The sequence below is a fragment of the Sceloporus undulatus genome, chromosome 8 (genome assembly GCF_019175285.1).
Source record: "Sceloporus undulatus isolate JIND9_A2432 ecotype Alabama chromosome 8, SceUnd_v1.1, whole genome shotgun sequence".
Classification (NCBI taxonomy): Eukaryota; Metazoa; Chordata; class Lepidosauria; order Squamata; family Phrynosomatidae; genus Sceloporus; species Sceloporus undulatus.
The window spans coordinates 8,668,637-8,688,723 of record NC_056529.1 but is presented as its reverse complement, the minus strand read 5'-3'; the positions used below and the strand labels follow the sequence as shown (position 1 = coordinate 8,688,723).

General features: G+C 41.6%; 2 protein-coding genes across 4 annotated transcripts in view; one reads left to right on the top strand and one right to left on the bottom strand.

Annotated features, from left to right (window-relative positions):
* The window catches only part of TK2 (thymidine kinase 2), a 13,262-nt gene extending 4,344 nt beyond the window's left edge, over positions 1-8,918 (top strand). For both annotated transcript variants that reach the window (XM_042437571.1, XM_042437570.1), the window contains exons 2-10: positions 922-956; positions 1,191-1,265; positions 2,313-2,366; positions 2,861-2,950; positions 3,183-3,256; positions 5,701-5,789; positions 6,621-6,700; positions 7,324-7,404; positions 8,080-8,918. In XM_042437571.1, the coding sequence (XP_042293505.1) occupies positions 2,867-2,950; positions 3,183-3,256; positions 5,701-5,789; positions 6,621-6,700; positions 7,324-7,404; positions 8,080-8,178 (507 nt within the window). In that variant the 5' untranslated portion in view covers positions 922-956; positions 1,191-1,265; positions 2,313-2,366; positions 2,861-2,866 and the 3' untranslated portion in view covers positions 8,179-8,918. The remainder of the gene's footprint in view (positions 1-921; positions 957-1,190; positions 1,266-2,312; positions 2,367-2,860; positions 2,951-3,182; positions 3,257-5,700; positions 5,790-6,620; positions 6,701-7,323; positions 7,405-8,079) is intronic.
* Positions 8,919-11,706: 2,788 nt separating this feature from the next.
* Positions 11,707-16,106, bottom strand: LOC121914280. 2 transcript variants are annotated; one of them, XM_042437569.1, is made up of 3 exons: positions 15,733-16,106; positions 14,215-15,161; positions 11,707-14,184 (listed from the first exon to the last, which is right to left on the bottom strand). In XM_042437569.1, exons 1-3 carry the CDS (start codon positions 16,024-16,026, stop codon positions 13,698-13,700), a joined length of 1,728 nt encoding a protein of 575 aa, XP_042293503.1. In that variant the 5' UTR covers positions 16,027-16,106; the 3' UTR covers positions 11,707-13,697. The 2 variants fall into 2 exon arrangements, with proteins under 2 accessions (XP_042293503.1, XP_042293502.1); XM_042437568.1 differs by having other exon boundaries at positions 11,707-15,161; positions 15,733-16,104.
* Between the last annotated feature and the right edge of the window lie 3,981 nt (positions 16,107-20,087).

Sequence of the window (20,087 nt, the reverse complement as noted above, 5' to 3'; positions counted from 1 at the left end):
ACTCTCTCAGCCTCAGAGGAAGAAGATGGCCAAGAAAACCCTATGATAGGGGTCTATAGGGACCAGTCACACTCTCTCAGCCTCAGAGGAAGAAGATGGCCAAGAAAACCCTATGATGGGGTCTGTAGGGACAAGTCACACTCTCTCAGCCTCAGAGGAAGGCTAAGGCAAACCCCCTCTGAACAAAGTCTTACCATGATCGGGTCGACATAGGTCAGAAATGACTTGTCGGCACACAACACACACAAGGCAGGGAGACTGGGCGTCCTCCTTTTCCAGGACGTGCCCTACTTTTCAAGCTTCTCTCCAGGAGGGAGCCCAGCATGCCCTCCATTTTGAGCACGACTGAGGAGAGTGCTAGAGGCACCTTGCAAGTCAACAAAGCACTTGAACTGTACTTGCATTTGGTTTTTAGCCAGAGCAGAAGCTTGTTAATAGCTGCCTACTAATGGTCATTGAGAGTTTGCGTTGAGAGGCAGTGCGGTGTAGTGGTTTGAGTGCTGGACTATGACTCTGTAGAGACCATTCATATTCTCAGTAAGGTGTACATGCTTCTGCTCTGTGTTTTAGTCTTATAACAGTCCTGTATAGATGATGCTGAGAGATAGTGATCCTAGCCAAGTGGGAATCTGAACCTGGCCCAACCTAGTTTGATGTGTTAACCTGGCCATTCTCAAACTGGCACATTTCATGGTTTGCATGAAAACTCATGCCATCCCCAGTTGTTGGGATATTTTGCAATGCACAACATCTTGAGGATACCAGATTGGGCCAAGCTGTTTCTATCATTATACAACATTGTCTCTTTGAGTTCTAGTCTTACTTTGAGTGGTTCTAAATCCCACTGAAATATACTAATCTTAATGCGAATGCCAATCTTGGGCGACTTCCTAATTATTGATTTTTCCTCTTCCTTTAAAGATAAACATGCAGATGGAGGAAAGAAGAAGACCACTGTAAGTATGAGTTACAATAACATGAGCAAAGTTAATAGTGTATGAGTCTGTCGAAAGAATGCATAAATAAAGACAGTAACGTTGCTTGTAGTGGAGTGTTAATGAAACCTTTTGGTTGTGGTTTATATATCAAGATTTGTACGCCTAACAGGTGCTGACTCTCTGGCTTGTGTCTTCCCTGATCAGGTAGAGAATCAGTCTTATATTTTACTACTTCATTTTTGTTTTCACCAGATTTGTATCGAGGGGAACATTGCAAGTGGCAAAACAACATGCCTGCAATATTTTGCTAAAAATACCGGCATCGAGGTAATAATACATTTATGATTGATGTAAAATACAAAAGTGTTTTCCATTGACCTCTTGATCCAATTCATCCTGCTGTCTTGACTTTCTTTGAGTGATCAAGCTTGCAGTTCGGTTTGAGATGTTCAGTGGAATACCTCATATTTGAATTTTGACAGGTTTTCCTGAAAAGCCATACTGAGAAGAAAATGAGGTCTGGCTGGAAGGCTGGTGCATTCTGTTAGTACAGATGCTTCTTCCTCTATACCTATTTGATCTCTAGGCTGGTTGTGGAGACCAAGGAGCAGTCTGTGCACAGTAACCCTCAAGGGCTTGGATTTGGCCTAGGCAGCTCAGTTGCTAACCAGTTCTAGGATGGTCTAACTGAGTAGTCTAGTCCTGTTGCCAGCCATGTATCTTTTAGTCTGTAAAGGCTGGGTGCACAATGAGATTGTCTTAATACAGTTGAGTTACGCTTTCATTGTTCAAGGACCATTAGGCCAAGATCCATACATTTCAGAAATCTTTGCAAGATTCCAAACAATTGCCCATTGACTTTAGTCGGACTAGAGGAGCAGGGCATCAAAACAGTTGTGATAAGGCCATATATTTTAGGAAAAGATGCATTGCTTTTGTTAGCTTGTTAGCTTTTGTTGACCTGTCTAAAATCACATTGTTAAGACAGTGTGCACTCATAAAATTGCCATATTTTATAGGGGTAATTTAAACAAAAAGCATAAGTCTAATTCAAAAGCTGTCTGCAAATAGTTAGTTCATACTTCTGTTGAGAGTAGTTTGTTCCTTCATTGATGTCCATTGCGGGAGAGAGAGGGAGAAGGGATGCCAGAAGGAGAAAAAGTGACCCATCCACATTTGGCTGTACCCACTGCTGACTATGGGCCACATGCTTCTCTTGTGTGGTCCCCAATGAGAATGTAGCCTTTGACAGAAGAAATGGGAGGCCTGCTCCACTGGAGATCGTTCAGATTAGTGAACCTGTGCTATGTATTTTCAGTTGAAAACTTGCCTGTATTAGAGAATGTGCCTTAAAAAAATGTATTTCAAACTCAGGTGTTGACTGAACCGGTGTCTAAATGGAGAGATGTTCGTGGCCATAATCCTCTGGTAAGTTCTCAGAACCTAAGTTCCTCAACTGTTTTTAAGAAGTCAAATAGAGTAATAGTGATACTCATTCTGATGACTGGTCCTTGAGTAGGCAAAATGGTAACCTCCCACTTCTCCTCACACAAGACAAAGGTAGCAGCAGCCTTGTGGGTACCCCAAATTTTAATATTTGCCAAAATGAAAAAACTAAAAGGGATCCTGCCACACACACAAACACACCAGGTAGGACTGAGCATGCTTAGTAGGTTCAGAATGCTGACAGACTATTGTGGGATTTGTGGGTGTTGAATGGAGGGTCTTTAATTCTGAACAGCAGCACTGCATACTGCAACATTTTGTTGTAGCTCTCATGTGTGACATTAATTAATTGCAGTATTTATATACTAACCTAATTTTCAACAAATAAGATGTGGTGATATATTAATAAGATGTTCACTGTGAAAATACATTTAAAAAATAACCAGGGAAAATTTTGGTGTTTCTCCTTTCATCAGAGTTTAATGTATCAAGATGCAACACGATGGGGCATAACGTTACAGACATATGTGCAGCTTACAATGTTGGATCAGCATATGAGGCCAATGGTAAGTTTGGAAATGTTTCTGTTTCTTGTAACGCTGCAGTTCTCATTCTTGGCTGAAATAAAGCCTCGCTGTATAATTTGTGTTTGGTTAGACTTAACGCCCTTGCCTTTCCCTCTCTTTCCCTCCCTTGTTTTCTCTTCTGTTGTTGAAATGTTACTGAGACAGGCAGCCACCTGTCTTGAATGCTCTAAAAGTCCAGCCACTGAATGGCTCTTGAAATGTTAATTTGCAGATTTCTCCCATAAGAATGATGGAGAGGTCAATTCACAGTGCAAAATACATATTTGTAGAAAACTTGTATCGAAGGTACAGTATCCCGAGTTTTGTTCTGTTTTTAAAGCTTAGTTTGTGTTGCGGTTTAACTTGCTTTTGTTTCCGAAATTCTGCTGGCCTGTATTAAACAACTTAATTCAGTGTGGTAACATTTTTGTTTTTTTACTTTAAGAAAGATAGATAAAACATTGATGCAGATGACAATAAAACTGAAGCACAGATTGAACAGGGCTTTCAAATTTCATGATAACAACCTGCTTTCCCTTTTTTGAAGGGGCGGACTAGATTCATGGTGTGAGGAGAGTAAATTCTGAAGAACAATATCCTATAGCAGTGGTTCCTGACCTGTGGGTCCCCAGATGTTGGGCTACTTCTCCTAGAATTCCTTACCGCTTGCCGTTCTGGCTGAGGTTTCTGGGAGACTCAGCAATATCTGGGCACCCATGGTTGGGAATCACTGTCTTGTGGTGAGAATATTGTGCTCTTTAGTTGGGGCCCAACACCTGGTTAATGAAATCTAAGGCTGGCATCCTGTTACTAAGCTGTGATGACAAAAGTCAGACTTTAGACATTGCAACTCACTTTTATGATTTGTGGTGTAGGTTGGAATTCTGTTCTGACATGCAGCTACCCATGCAGCTACAATCTCCCCCCCCCCCAATCACCTTGTAAGCAGGGGAGTCCTCCCAACCATGTCTGTGTTGTTGGGGATGTGTCCAGTTATTTTCTTGTAGCTGGATGTGCTTCAAGGACCCCTGGAGGTCTCAGCAGTTGCCTGTGGCAGTGCATCCATCTACATGACGATAGTTGGACATGTTCCCACTCATGCCCTCACTTTGTGGCAACATGGAAATAACCATGTTAGGAGGGCTATGCTGCTTACAAGTTGCATTCTTAGAGAGTAGCACTAGAAGACATGCATGTACTGTATATATCCTGAAGCAGAACCCCCAGTCTCAATGTTTTCTGGCTCATGATACATTTCTAAAACGTTTCTCTAAGTGAGATTTTCTTTTCCTGCTGAAAGATGATCTCAGAACTAGTGTTTCTCTTCCAAAAGAGAGGAAAAGCTGCTTGTTAATCCACAAGGTGGCATCTGTGCTACACAGTCTCTTATGCAAACATGCCTTTAGAAAATTCATTATCTGCCCCAGTCTATGATAAAATAATGTACAGTGGTACCCCGGGATACGAATGCGCCGGGTTACGAATTTTTCGGGATACGAAAAAATCCCATAGGGATTTATTGCTTCGGCTTACGAAGGTTTCTTCGGGTTACGAAAAACCGCGGCGCTATTTTCCGCCACCGGAGGGCAGCAGAGAGCTATTTTTCCATTAGCGCCTATGGGAATTCGGCTTACGAAGGTATTTCGGGTTACGAAATTAACCGCGGAACGAATTAATTTCGTAACCCGGGGTACCACTGTATACTGCCTTTTTTCCCTTTGGGTTTTTAAGACATTAAGTTTTAAGGCATTGATTTGTTTTTGTTTTTCTCTCTCTTTTTCTCTGTGAATATGCAGTCTAAGGCTGGCATCCGGTCCAAACTGTGTTGGATAGTTTGTAGATTTAAATGATGAAAATTTTTGGGAAATAGATACCTTACATATTGTATGCATTTTAATTGTAGGCATAAAAGAATATGAATCCAGAATCTTAGTCCATTACTCAGACCACCATACCAAGCTGGCTCCACACAGCAGTTTATGCAAACATATTTTAATCGTGGATGGGGAGAGAAATCCTAGAGTTTCCAGGGATGCGAAGTGTTTGTACATGGTTTCAGCATGTCAATAAGAGCATCCATTGGTATCACAAGGGTTGGTGCCACGCCAGTGTGGTTACTCATGTCACTTTGAGGCAGGCAGCCATCCCTCAGCTATGGTGAATAGGAGCTGCCAGTGGAGGGAGGGATCTGGCCTTGGTTCCTCCTTCCATGCAGAAAAGACATGGAATGGGGTCCTGGATTGGGGCCCCAGGCATCTTCATGACCCTGCCGAAGGGGGGCACAGAAGAGGAGGAGGAAGCCACCTGCTGCTATTGCAGCAGCTCTACCCAGCCTGATGCCCAAATGCCCCTGCAGGTGGGAACAGAATGGGAGTGGAGGGAGGAGCTGAAGGAGAAGGCAGCAGACAGGGAGGGCACTCGCCATGTGCCCTGTTCCACTATATAAATATATTTATTCATGTCATTTCTATGCTGCCTTTCTCCCAGGAAGGGACCCAAGGCAGCTTACAAGATAAAAACATCACAGTACAATTTTTAAAAACAAATTAAAATCATGTATTTAAAACAATATAAGTTAACATTAAAACATAACACACCTCAAATAAGCCACCCTGTCGTGATTTTTAAAAAGCTTGGCTAAATAATGTTTTTATTTGCCGGCAAATAAAAAGGGAGCGAGGGAGGGAGAAGTTAAATTTTATTTAACAAACAGCTATGTACACTTATTGAAATATATTTCTTTGTTACAGTGGGAAAATGCCAGAAGTGGATTATGTAGTATTGACAGAATGGTTTGAATGGATCATAAAGAACATGAATATTTCAGTTGATCTGATAGGTAAAATGAGATATTCTGTTAATATATTTTTTTATAGATAGCTTCCTTCAACAAAATCACTTGTTGATCTATAAACCAACTAGCTGTAGTAGTTTGTGTTGTGTTTAATGAAGCTAACAATATATGATGGGAAAATGTGTAATGTGCCCATGGGGTCTTTGTTCCCTCTCTCACTTTTTCTTTTCAAAACAAAATGGATTGGGAGAAAGGGATTTATACCTTTCCTTTACAAACCATTTTGGTATTTCAGATTGTCTCCCATGGAGCTCTTTCTACTGCAGAGTTCAAGATGCATGTTTATCCTTGTTTAAAGCCCACTAAGGTGGGAGGACACAGGCAGTAATAATTCTGCATGAAGGACAATTCGGAGAAGAAAAATAGTAGGCAGACAGTGGAATGCTCTTCCTTCTTATTATATGTTGTGATTTACTTTTATATCTTGCATTTCTTAAGATTTGCTCTCTTCCTCTTCTTCCCCACCTAATTTCACAATGGCCCTGTCAGATAGGTGAGATGGTTGAATGGCCCAATTTTAATGTCTTTAGGAGAACAGATCTTCTAGGTTCACACTATGCCATCTCTCTTATCATTTCACCTCAGATGCTTTAGTGTTAAAAACCATACTGTGGCTTGAATGAGACCCATAAGTCTCCCTATGCAAACAGTTCCTAGATTTGTACACAAGATGCCTGATAGGTTGGGAGTTTAGGTTTCACCCACTAAAAAGCAATTATTTTGCTCCCTGAAAATTGAACCATAATTGCTTTTCAGGTTTGCAGGAACAGAGCAGAACATCAACAATGCATAATACTTTTTTTTTGTTAATGGCAGTTTATCTACAAACCTCTCCTGAGAGATGTTTCGAGCGACTGAAAAGGCGGTGCAGGGAGGAGGAAAAGGTCATTCCTGTGGTAAGGGGGAAACTGTCTTTTTCTGACATTTGTTGAATAAATTCTCCTGGTGGGTTTCAAAGGCTGTTTGTGGTAGACCCTGGCTGGGCATGGAAGGGTTGGTGAGAGCATAGACAGCATTAGCAAGGGGGTACCATGTACCAATAGCTTGGAAATTGACTGGGAGGGTGCTGTTGCCCTTGTGCATCCCTTGTGGCTTTCTCTGCAGCATCTGACAGGTCACTGTAGGGAAGTGGGATGCTGGACTAGATAGACCTTTGGTCCAAGGCAGCAGGATCCTCCTTTTGGTTTTATGAAGATCTAACAAAGCAAAATAAAATGGTAGTACTGTACTGCATATCAGTTTTGTGTCTGGGGAAAAAACAGGAGGAAGTGAATTTTGGAATATTGATTGATCAAAAGAAATATGAACATTAAAGAGTTTTGTGTCTACTGGAAGAATGGATGGATGGATTTATTTCAGTCACAGACCAGAATAAAAATGAATAATAAAACCAGTAACCAATAAGATCTTAGCTTTATAGCAGCTTGATAAAACTTAGCTACTTATAAAGTGGTTTTTAAACTGGAAGAATGGAAATCATTCTCCTATACCTCTTTTTTGGTGGGTTTTTTTGGTATAGGAATATTTAGAAGCTATTCATCAGCTCTATGAAGAGTGGCTCATTAAACAAACCCTGTTTAAAGTTCCTTCTCCAGTGCTTGTAAGTATACATCTGTGTTTTTATTTTAAACCATTTTCTCAGGAGCAGGAAAAAGCTATTTATGTTTTAATGATACTACATTTATAGATTATTATTATTATATTTATATTCTGCTTACCCCACAAAATTGAACCTCAAAGTGGCTCACAATTTAAAAGAACAATGTAATTAAATCATAAAAAATAAACATTAAAATCAAATTAAAATACTAAAGTATTAAAACACATGATGTCTGCAACTCCTTCTACTTGCTTTTAGCTTTAATTCCAGCTCCTCAACCCAGCCAGTTTGCAGATCTTGTTGAACAATTCCCATCAGATCTGGTCAGTCTTGACAATGGTTTGGGATGATGGAAGCAGTCTACCTGCAGGGCTATAGGTCCACCAGTTCACTTTTAAGCCTAAAGTCCTGAATGCTAGTTGTTTCTGGTTTCCTCCTTTGTTTACAAGACTGGGAAATCAAATTCACAGGTAATTTTATGTGCTGCCTGAAGCTACAGTAATGATTAGCCCATCCATATGAGTCAGAATTTGTCAGTCAGTTTTAAGCCAGAGGTTTTAATTGTTTTACATGTCCTGGATAGCATGTTGTTTGTTTCCGTCATGAGTTATTAAGCCTGGATTCAAATCTGTTCAGAGATGCACTTTTAATGGTTTGTTTCATTCTGTTTTGAAGGTGCTGCAGGCTGACCATGACCTAGAGGATATGCTGGAGACATACGAAGAAAACCAGGACCGAATCTTAACCCCCTGCAATATGCAACATTGTCAGTAGAAACTGATTTATTGTATTATGTACAGTTTACTGTGTACACACCAGTTCTTAGGTTGTAGGTGTAAACCAGAGAGAGGCACAATATGCCCTACATGTGCAATTGGGGTTTTTAACCCTTTGCACCAATACCTTTTGTGCAGCCTTGAAATTCAGTTTGGTAGCAGTCTTGTGTGAGTTTGTGACCTCTCACTGACACTAAAAGGGGCTGTCTGGATTCCCTAGGCCTGGGAGAACACTGGGTCTTCACGCACTGGTCCTTCTGAATGGACATTGCCATGCATCCCGTGTCCCTTGAAGCTTGCTAAGCAGTTTGAAAATTAAATAGAAGTAGTTTCTAAAAGGAGGAAAAGAAAACTTCCCTGCCTGAACTAGTTCCTACCATCTCATCCTCAGTTTGTACTGTAGGCAGCTGTTCAACTCAGTCCTAGACTGTTTATCGAACTTGGGGCAGTTTGACAGAACAGGTTGGACTTTTGTCAAATGACCAACTTCTGGCAGGAGACCTGAGGAAAAACAATGTAAGCACATGTAAGGTGTGTGTATACTTACGTAATGTGTCCTTTTTTGTTTCTGAATGACTCGTTTTTTGTAGTTCTAATATTTAATGTCTTTTTTTTAATGGGAACATATTATTTCTGTTGGGTAAGAACTTAAAAGGATTTAAGAATTATTACTCTCACTCTTCCCATTTGTATTTTTACACTGTTTTTTTTGTTTTATAAAATGTTGTTGGTTATAGACTGTTTTGATTCACAGACTGCTTACTGATGCCTCTGAAAGGAAATTCATGCTCTCAACTGTAAATGTGAGTAGGAAACCTTATGCAGTCATAACATACAGGATGCCAGCCATAGGCAAAAATAATAGGGTACCTCTTAGCAAGGACAGTCTTTGAGATTGATTCAAATATATTTTGAATCAATCTCAAAGCATGTTGAAAAAAGCATGTTAAACAAAGGTAGGAGGAGGCCATAAAAATATCAGTAGATAAATGGTTGTAGATGCATTCGATTTTTTAAAAATTGAGAAATGATTTCCTTTTTTAACATCCAAAGACATATGTGTTTGATATAAAACAAGAACACGTGAACAAATGAGTAAATAGTTATCTTCAGCTTTTCAGCTGTGTTAACACTCCAGGACTTCTATTGAAGCCTTTAAATGGGAACTTGTCTTTGGATTCCTTTTGTCACACTGCATCTCCTACTTCTGTGGCTCTACTGATTAGTTACAGAGATGGTGCAGTGTGGAGTTTAGAGCATCAAAGATGTAGGGACCGGAGTTCAGATTCTCAAATTGAAACTCGTGACAATCACATGCATCGTTAATGTCTTCTTGGCAGAAGGATAGGATAAAAAGACAACCAATCCTAACTGCAAACTCAGGCGGCAGCTACTTTTAAAGACGAAAAGGGCCATGGCGAAACAAGGTGTTAACATGCTTGGAAGAATCCATGTTGAAGAAGTGTAATAAGAAGTAGGAACCTTAATGGTACTGTTAGGTGAGCTGAGACCTTCGGGTACTTTTTTAAAAACCCGCAATCCACTTTAGTTGTGTTTGCATGATTTATGACAGCTTATTTTCATAACCTTGTGGAGGTCCACTAGTCCAAACACACTTTGAAAAAGGGGTGCATTGAGTGGGGTGACTGTATCAGTTAAATGACCTGAAACTTAATGGCCTCTGCAGATTTGTGTGTGCAAAACTTGCTCTGTCCCTGCTTCTATGCATTCACTCATTGTCTATTGGAAGGAGCAGAGAAATAGCTTTCGCAGCTGGGAGAACTATAATAATACTTTGGAGCTTTCCTTAAATGAGATGGGGAGAAAGGATAGGCAGGTGCTTTCACCTGCTATGGACAGGGCCAAGCAGATCACTAGGAAAAAGGCACCTCTGTTTCAAGGGGTGTTTCAGCATCCTTTGCAAAAACAGTAGTTCAGTTGCAGAGGTCTCCTAAATTGTGTGTGGCACTTGTTGCTGAGGTCCAGGAAGAGACTATGTGTAAATGGGTTCAAGTCTTAAGGACTTAAATGTGAAAGCCCTTTCATACTCTGTTTTCCCCCACTACCTACCTTGAGATGAGCTACTTGGAACAAGCACGGCTTTGGATATCTGCAGTGTTTTGAGCTATGCTCAAGAATAGGTATGCTGAAGGACGCCTAAATGTGTCTTGGTCATTTAAAAGAACTAATAAAACAGCCATCTATTATTATTATTATTATTATTATTATTATTATTATTATTATTATTATTATTATTATTATAATATCCCACCCTTTTCTCAAGGCTGGGACTCAGGGCGGCTTACAGTATTAAAAAAAATCATACAGTTAAAAACATACAAAAATAGTCTATGAAAATACAGTCTTTTGAGCATCTTGAGATGCGTCTCCCCTTTCTTCTCTACATTCATGATTAAAACAGGATTTGCAGCAGCATTGGTTAGTGCCATGTGTTAATCTGCTATTTCCCCTTTGAAGGTCACATTTCTCTTACGCTGATCACTGTGGTAGCTGTTGCTTGATTTCTTTCCAATTTGTTTTTATATACATGGCTTTATTAAGCCATGTGTGTAAAACATACTGTTTAGTATGGAAAGCATGTCTTGTTACCATCCCGCCATTGAACAGGGTGGTGGGAGACAGCAGGTAAGTCTCTTGGAAACATTTTAACATTCTTTCTGTTATAATTTAAATCTTTGGTACTAAAAACATCTCCAGGCTCTTATTTCAGTATTTATTAAACAGAACCTCTTTAAAACTGCTCTGCTTAATTTATTCTCTTTGGAATGGTTATCGCTGAGGTTTAACAAGATGATGTGCTCGCTGGCTTTGGGAATGTCACATTTGAAAGATACTGGCCTTGATCTTGCATCAGAAGCATAGCTGCAGCATGATAGCTATGTTCCATCTCCTAATGTGACCCCTGAAACCCAACTTAAGAACCAGTCAGCTGTCCCTGGCAATAGAGTTAGGATGGTGCAAGGTGACATGACTATCTCCTCCTCCCAGGGTTGTGACAGATGGTGGGAGAGGACTGCTCCTTTCTATCACTTGGGTTAGCTGATTGGCTTTTAAGGCAGATTTTGGGGACATTTGTGATCATGGCAATGGTACCATGATTGTAAATGTAAGTAGGAAACCTTATGCAGTCATAACACACAGGATGCCAGCCATAGGCAAAAATAATAGAGTACCTCTTAGTGAGGACACTCTTTGAGATTGATTCAAATATATTTGACTAGGATTCCATCGGATAAATATTTAAGGGTGTATCTGGAGACTTTACGGTTAACTTCAGGTAAAATCAATGACACCGCAGTCATGGTTAGTATTCTTGGGTTTTGTTTTTCTTTGAAGGAAAGGACATGTTTCATGAATGACTTTGGCCCTGAAACTTTGCACAAGCGGCTGCCTGCTTCTATTCTAGGCCCATAAAACTCATAGCTTCCCGTTCTATAATAACTCATTCATAGCCTTCCAATTGTTGGTGTTATGGCACAATAGGCACTAAGTCAATGCAGGAACATTTCCTTTTGCATACTTTTATTATACAAATATAAACTTTTCCAAGCCGACATAGAAATAGTTTGGCAGAGATTATTTTTCCACTATGGTCCCCTAGTCTGCAAATACTAGCAAGCGTTCTAAATAGCTCTTTCCATTGCGATTATAAATGGTCCATGTTTTCAAAATTTAAATTCCAGTTGTTCAGAGCAAAGAGAGACGGAGCAATGCACTGAAAGTCTTTGGTTAATTCTTGGGGACTTCCACAAAAGAAACCAAGTAAAAAATGGAATAAAGTGGCATTGAGAAGTAGCATATATATTTTTAAAAAGTATGTTTCCTTAGAAGAGATAGATCAGGAGTAGTCATTTCTCACCAGTAGGGCCGTGTGGCCATGGAATAAAGACCTTAATTATACAAGGCTCCGCACAAGAAACCTATGCATGTGTGTGCTGTTTGCATACCCTACACCCCTCTTGTTGGATATGGGGTTCCATAATTAATAACTAGCATAAGATGTGTTTTGAGAAGTCACAATGATCTCTGCAACCTAGGCATGGGGTCATGCTGACCCCAGGATAGGTAAGAGAGCTAGATAGTACCAAAATAAACACTAAATGGGTTTGCTGATCAACTCACACTCCACGTAGCTCTTTGCATTTCCTCTTGCATAGAGACAACCTGTCCTGTTACAAAAGCAGTTAAAGGCTACCCCTTCCACCTCACCTCAGGCTATGTTCCTATTCCCCCTTCCTGTCCAACTATCCAGGGATTGTCTCAAATCCAGTCAATGAAGGACTTCATGTATTTGCAATTCCATTCCTTTCTCTATATTTCTGCATACCCCCTCCCCTTCTGCATTACTATGTGCAAAATCATTGACACAGTGCATGTTTATAAAGATACCCGTAAGTAACTCAAATGAAGGCACAAGCAAAACCAAAAGTAAATGGTTTCATAACACCAAGGCACCATTAGGTAGAGAGATTCTACAGAGTAACATGGCTGTATCTTTGAATTCTACTATCAAGGCACCATGTTCTTGTCATATATAGATGTAACATTCTTTTGGTAATAGCAGGTGGAGAAAATCAGCAGCTCCATCCAATATTGAACAGTCCAATAGTGTGATGCAGGATTTTGTCCCAAGTCATATAACATTAGTATTTGTTTAAAATAGGCCACTACTGGCATGGAGATGGGGGAGAACTTTTAAAGCAACGTACAGCAAAGCACTTGTTTTTCATGTACTTAGGAGTTCCCCTTCATTCTGGACACATTTTAGGCTCACTAATATAGCAATGCAAAGAAAGGGTATCTGTTCCCTCCTCCCTGCTTTGGTGACCCTTTGGAATGTATGGGAAACCTTTGGCTTTCCAGATGCTTTTGACTTTAACTCCCATAATGGTTTACCACTGACCATGCTGGGAAGGACTTGTGAAGAATTCAAATCTAGAGGGCCAAAGGTAGCCACTACTGCCTTTGAATCTCATTAGTGTGCTTCTACCTACAACTCCTGTGCCCAGAGAGACCAAATCCTGAAGAGAGAGATTGGAGCTGGGCAGATTAATGAGAGAAGGCATGCGTGCACATGTGATACACTCCCTGATGGATTCTGATAACTGTTTTCCTCTCATTTCTTCTGGAGACGGCTGGTAGCTATGGAGAGAAGCAGAATAAGTAGCTGCTGCTTGGTACTAGGTGTATACATTTGGGTACTGTACTTCCTGTCTCTTGGCTAGTTTGGTGTTTAGTTTTTTTGTGGGGTTTTTTGGGTTAGGTGGCCATGTTCTAGAAGAGTTTCTTCCTGACGTTTCGCCGGCGTCTGTGGCTGGCTTCTTCAGAGAAGATGAAGATGCCAAAGCCACAGATGCTGGAGAAACATCAGGAAGATGTTCTAGAACATGGCCACATAGCCTGAAAAACCCACAAAAAACTATGAATGCCGGCCATGAAAGCCTTCGACTTCACAGTTTGGGGTTTGAATGTGGAATGTATCCATGGCCTTGTCTCCTACTCATTCTTGTCTATAATAACATAACCCTCTGGATCAGTTTCACTCAGTGGTGTAAGGCAAGTATTAAAGTCTGCCAAAGAAGAGTGGAGAGCACATCTTTCCCTCCTGCACTGAAGACTTGCTGGAAAGCCACCCTGATAAGGGATCTCAGGTATAACAGTACAGGACGAACTGGGCTGCTCTCCAACATGCCTAAAGCACCCCTCAGATTCAGATGCAACTGGAATGCCTACTATGAGTCTGCTGTAAGTTGAATCAACAGCAGGACACTTACAGCCAGTGATATTACAGAAGAGGTCCGGGGATGAATAGAGGTCAATGTTGAAGTCTTCTCTGTTTCCACTGGGCAGATTTGCAAGCTTTGGTGTGGAATGATCAAACACTTGGATACCACTCTTGGTAGTTCTCTGCTCCATTTGTGCCGTTTCCTCTACAGGATACATCAGTTGCCCAGCACAGTTTTCCTCGATCTTTAGCTTCTTGTTAGAGAATAAGTCACACGTTTCTTCTTCTCTAGGGAAGTTGTTTGTACTGCTGTGTTGTGCAATGTTGCCTTTCAATTCTTTGGGTTGGTCTGTAGGATCTGAACCATGAATGCTCAGGCAGTCTATGGCATCGCAAACCTTAGATTCCACTGTGTCCCTACAGGACTCTTGGGTTCCATAGTCATAAAGGTGGCCGTTTCCCAAAGCGTCATGATTAAGTATCGCCAAAGCCTGTGGACCACTAGCATCAGGAGACAGAAAAGTGAGCGACTGTCCTCCTTTGGCTGGAGGGCCCAGTCTTGCCTCAACGAATCCCACGGCCTGAGTCTCACTGGCTGATGCTTTTGAAGAGAGATCTGAGAGATGGAGAGGCTTCTGCCCAATGACAATGTCACTGTATTTAATCAGGAAATCCTCACTGTCAGAGCTTTTAATGCAGGAGTTTGAGGAAACGCCTACTGAGCTTCCCTGAGGGGTCATGCTTTGCTCTGGAATGCATTTGGAAATAGCTGTTTGTGATGATTCTTCTGTGGGACATCTGAGACCAACCTCACTTCTGAGCGGAGTATTCTCAGCTCCTTCAGAGGCCAGGCTGCTGTGGGCCAGGTATGTCTCTTGAGGACTATGGCCACCTTGCGCCTCGCTTTGTCCGCTGACAAGCACATGTCCTTTTCTCTGGTGCTTTTCATCTAGGTCTCTTCCAGGTTGCTGGGGCCTTTGGGCTCGTTTCTGCAACAAGAGATCCCCCAAACGGCCGTCTCTCGCTTCCTCTGTAGTTTCAAGGAGGTCTTCGCACTCAATCCTGGCAAGGAAGAGCTCAAAGGCGGCTTGTTCCGCTTCCTCCTGGCTTAACTTCCTGGCCAGCGAGAACTGCGTGGCGCTGGTCGCGACGTAGCCGATCTCCCCCAGCAGCCTCTCCACAGCCGCCTCCGGGAGAACGGACCCCAGGCAGTAGACAAAACGCCCTGTGAAGGTCTGCGGAGCAAGAAAGGGAGCATCAGGAAACACTGGGAGCAGGGTTACCTTCACCTAGTTTACTCTTTGTATGTCCAGCGCTGCTGTGTAAATCTCCAGCGCTAGATAAAGCATAATATACACACACACATGTACATGTATACATGCACATACCTATCTATGAACATATACATACACACATAAATGTACATATCTATACACACATCTCTCTATATATACAAACATATATATATATACACACAGACACATAAATGTATATATACACACACAATCTATATCTATATATATATGAACACACACATATATATACATTTATATGTGTGTGTATATGTTCATATATATATAGATTTGTGTATATATATATATGAACACACACTATATATGAACATATATACACACACACATAAATGTGTGTGTGTATATATATATATATATGTACACACACAATATATACGCACAGTCACACACACACATACGTACATATCTAAATGTACATATCTACCTCTCTATGATCACACCCACCCACCCATCTATCTCTGTGTCTCTGTCTGTGCGGGAGCCCCTCTCCCACCTTGAGGGCCCGGATCTCCTTCCTCCAGGGGGAGAGGAAGAGGTTGACGCAGAGCAGCTCCAGGAACTCCAGCGCCCTCCGCAGCCGGAGCAGATCCGAGGCTTCCCCCTTCTTCCCCGGGAGGAGGAGCCCGCGCAGCCTCCCCAGCCGCCCCTCCGCCGCAGAGGCCGAGAGCAGGAGGCGCCTGGCGGGGCCCTTGAGGGCCTCCTCGCGGCAGACGCCGGCCTCGCCCCGGGCCCAGCTCCGCCGGTAGAAGGCCGCGTAGGCCCCGCGCAGATCCCCCTCCGCCCGCATCGCCCTCGAAGCAGCACCAGCAGCAGCCAGGAAACTTCTCCTCGGAGGAACTAGTCGCGCCTCCTATGATTGGACGAAGGATGACACGGAGGGGCGGGGCCTCGCCTATGGTTGGTTGGATCCTCCCCAGGGCGGCGACTCAGTGGCCGGGAGGAATGTCAATCAAGGCCAGCCCCGCCCTCTCTGACAGGAAAGCGAAAGCGAAAGGACGCTGCGTCCACACCGCAGGTTTAGGCCGGCTCGACGCCGCTTTGACTGCCCTGGCGGAAGGGATTCTGGGAAGTGTAGTTTTTCTGGTCTGAGGCATTTAGCCTTCTCTGTCAGGGAGCAGAATACAAACCAAAACACTGAGCCTTGGCAGCTGAAAGTGGTGTCAAACTGGGTTATTATTTCTGCAGCGCAGACGCAGCTAAAGAGGGAAATAAAACAGCCCAGAATGAATGGGGACTAAAAGGCTTTGTCGAAAAGGAGCTTGTCGGATTTTTATTGCTATAACCCGCCTCAATCCCTTTGGAGAGGCAGGGCATAAATACAAATCATCCTCATCATCATCATCATCATCATCATCATCATCATCATCATCATCATTTTAAACTCTGACTTGCCGCTTTCCCCTCCGTCTGCTTTCTTAAATTGATCTTATAATGGGTCCATACAGACAGTCCAAAATAAAGCTGCTTCGGGTCACTTTGGAGGCATGCTCTTTAAATGACGCATGCGTCCTAAGGACTGGAGCGCATCTTTTGGCATTTACTGTATAGCTTTGTATATATAATTATATGTGTCTGTATATGTGTATATTATATATATATATACACACACACACAAAACTGTGTGTGTAATATTTTGTGTGTGTGAGTGTGTATATACAGTACTGTACAGTATATAGAAACGCTTGCGCAGGAGGAGACCATTGGAACCATGGCTGCATCGTAAAGGAGTCCCTTGGAGCCTCCATTCCTGGCTCTAGGGCGCCCTCCTGTGGCTGCATTCAAGCACATTTCCTAATGCAAGCCACAGGCGGGCGTTCGAGAGCCATGCAGCGCTGGCTCTTTAGCCGGCTAAGATCTTATCCGGCTGCTCTTTGGCGATGAAGCCACAGGAGGGCGCCAGAGAGAGAGAGAGACAGAGAGAGAGAGAGAGGAACGGGAGCCTGGAGGGGAGAAGCCGCTCTTTCTTCTGCCGCCAGAGGGCGCTCCAGGACAACGGGGAAAAGGGGAGGCGCACTTGGCGAGTGCAGCGGCTGAGTTTGGGACTACAATTCCCATCGCCCCCAACGAACCCTCATGCCCATGGCTCTGGAGGGCTCAAGGATTCTGGGAATGTTCAGAAAGGGGCTTGAGGGGGCCAAGAGCGCAGACAGGCTGCAGGGAGACCTCCCCCAAACTCTGCATGGTCTGGGGATGATGGGAAGTGTCCTCCAAGACCTCCCACCACATGCTGTGCCTTGTGAGGATGATGGGAACTGTCCTCCAAGACCCCTAACACAGACATTCAAGTCACCAATCCTGTTTTTACAAGTGTTTTTACCAGTATCAGTATACACACATATATATGTATAAATATATATGTATAAATTTTATCTATCTATCTATAAACTGTATTATATTATATAAATATGTGTGTACGTGTGTGTGTGTATATATATATATATATATATATATACACACAACTTTGTAATATATATAAAGACACACAACAGATGTATATATATACACACACAAACACAAACACATATACATACACATAAATATATAATACACACACACAAATATATAGAGACATATAATATATATGTACATATATATATACATATATATGTACATATACACACATATATAAGTTTTATATATACATATAGATATATAATATTACATACACACAAATAATATACATATATAATATACACGTTTCATATATATAAAGACATTATATATACATATATACATACATACACACACACCTATATAATATACACAGTTTTATATATATAATTTTATTGGCGACTTGCTTGTTAAGGGCTTTAAAGGGCAGTTCCCATCATCCTCAGATGATGCAGAAGGCGGAGGTCCTCCATTTAAAAAAGATGTCCTACATTTGGGGGGCCGGGCTAAATTTTGTCCTACATTTGACCTACATTTAAAAAAAAACATTTGTCCCGGTTTGGAGGTTGACAGTTATGGCAACCCTACTTAGGACGCATGCATCATTTAAACAGCATACCTCCAAAGTGACCCGAAGCAGCTTTGTTTTGGAGTGTCTATATGGGCTCAGCGTCTCCTTTTGGCATGCGTCATCTGAGCACCATAATGCATGTGGTCGCTTGGGCGGCTTAAGGGTTGGAGTTGGGGCATGTGTCGTACGGCTGCCATGCCCCCATTCAACCCCGACCCTTTGGGGCAGTCGGTTTAGCCCTAGTTGCATATTCTTGTATGGCAGGGAATTGAACTATGCAGCCCTTGTGATTCCTTCTAGCTCTCAGATTCCATTATTCCATAGCTAGCATTGCAATCAATGATGCACACTCTGACCATGCTCACTACCTGTTCATTGCCAAATTACTGAAAGGTATAACTATGCCTTTTCCATAATGAGCATCAGGCAGAGCTATGCATTCTTCTTGCTATTTATTGTTATTGTAAATTATGTTATTTTTATTCTGTTGTTATTGCTATATATTTTTCTTACTGTTGCCACCCGCAACAGTAATTCTTCATGATTGGGCAGGCTAATAATAATAATAATAATAATAATAATAATAATAATATGGGGAAAATAGTTTCTAATGTTCAGTGGGCCTTTGGTATTTGCTGAGGTTTGGTTCCAGGACCCTTGTGGATACTAAAATCCATGGATGCTCAAGTCCCATTAAATACAGTGTCAAAGTAAAACAGTGTTTCTTATATAAAATGGCAAAAATCAAGCTTTGCTTTTTGGAAGTTGCATATCTATATCTATATCTATATCTATATGAATATTTTCAAGCTGTGAATGCTTGAATCAGCTGAAAAAGAATCCATGGATATGAAGGGCTGACTATACCCTTCTTTCTGATCGGATACATTGCTTTTTCTGAGTCAGGCAACTATGGCCTCCCACCATCTCCCAGGTCTCATCCTATATCAGATTTGCAAGAAATAGGCTTATATTCATGATCTAATTACATCTGAGCTTCTACTACGACTTAACTTGAGATTATTCTGAGCTGGGATCAGCAACACTGCAATATCGTTCTAATACCCTGTCATTACTTGAATGTAACATATCATTTTATAAGATGGATGGAGCCTTTTGAGCGTTGTGTATCAATGCAAACGGCTCTCCTTACGAGAACCGAAAGAGCGTCTCATAATTCGGATGTGACTTTCAACAACGTTATTTATGATTTTAATCATCATTTTCTGAACAAGTCATTATGCACTTGTCCTTCAAGAGACGCGTTAAGTGGCGCTTTCTCTATACGCATCTGGCAACTAAGCAAACGGGAAAGTATTCTGAATTGGAAGGATTTCCATGAAACAGTATGAATGGAAATCACGGCTCTGAAAGAAATCATTAAGAGATACAGACACATAAGACTCCATCAAGTGCTTTCATATTGCGATGTTGTTGTAAAGCCCATGGCCACTTTTTTTGGTGTAGTTTGTTAACATTTGGAAGGCTGGATCCAGTTTTAGGATGAGACATAGGCGTTTATCACACTTGAGCTAATTTCGGCATTAAAGAGAGATTAAAGTTGCATTTAAAGCACCCCGCAAATAAAGCGAAAATGGCAATTGTGCAAATGATTATCACAAGCAATTGCGCAAATAAAGTGATATCGGAAAGGCATTGTTGCCAAAATCCCAAAAGTAAAAAGATGCACGTCAAAGCTTCTTTGTGACCACTTTAACAGGGGTTTTTGTGCAATGTTGTGTAAAATGGTTTTGCTTAATTACACAATTTTTCCGGGATAAACTCACTATTTCCTTCATGTGATAAACTCCATACACACCAGCAGTTCTTGTTACCACAAAAAAATTGTTCATTTGGAGGAAAACAAATTTCTGGCTCCAAGAGAC

Coding starts and splice junctions, on each gene's coding strand:
- LOC121914280 (XM_042437568.1), bottom strand. CDS start 16,026: ATGCGGGCGGAGGGGGATCTGCGCGGGGCCTACGCGGCCTTCTACCGG. Junction 15,162..15,732: donor AGGAGATCCGGGCCCTCAAG/GTGGGAGAGGGG, acceptor CTTGCTCCGCAG/ACCTTCACAGGGCGTTTTGT.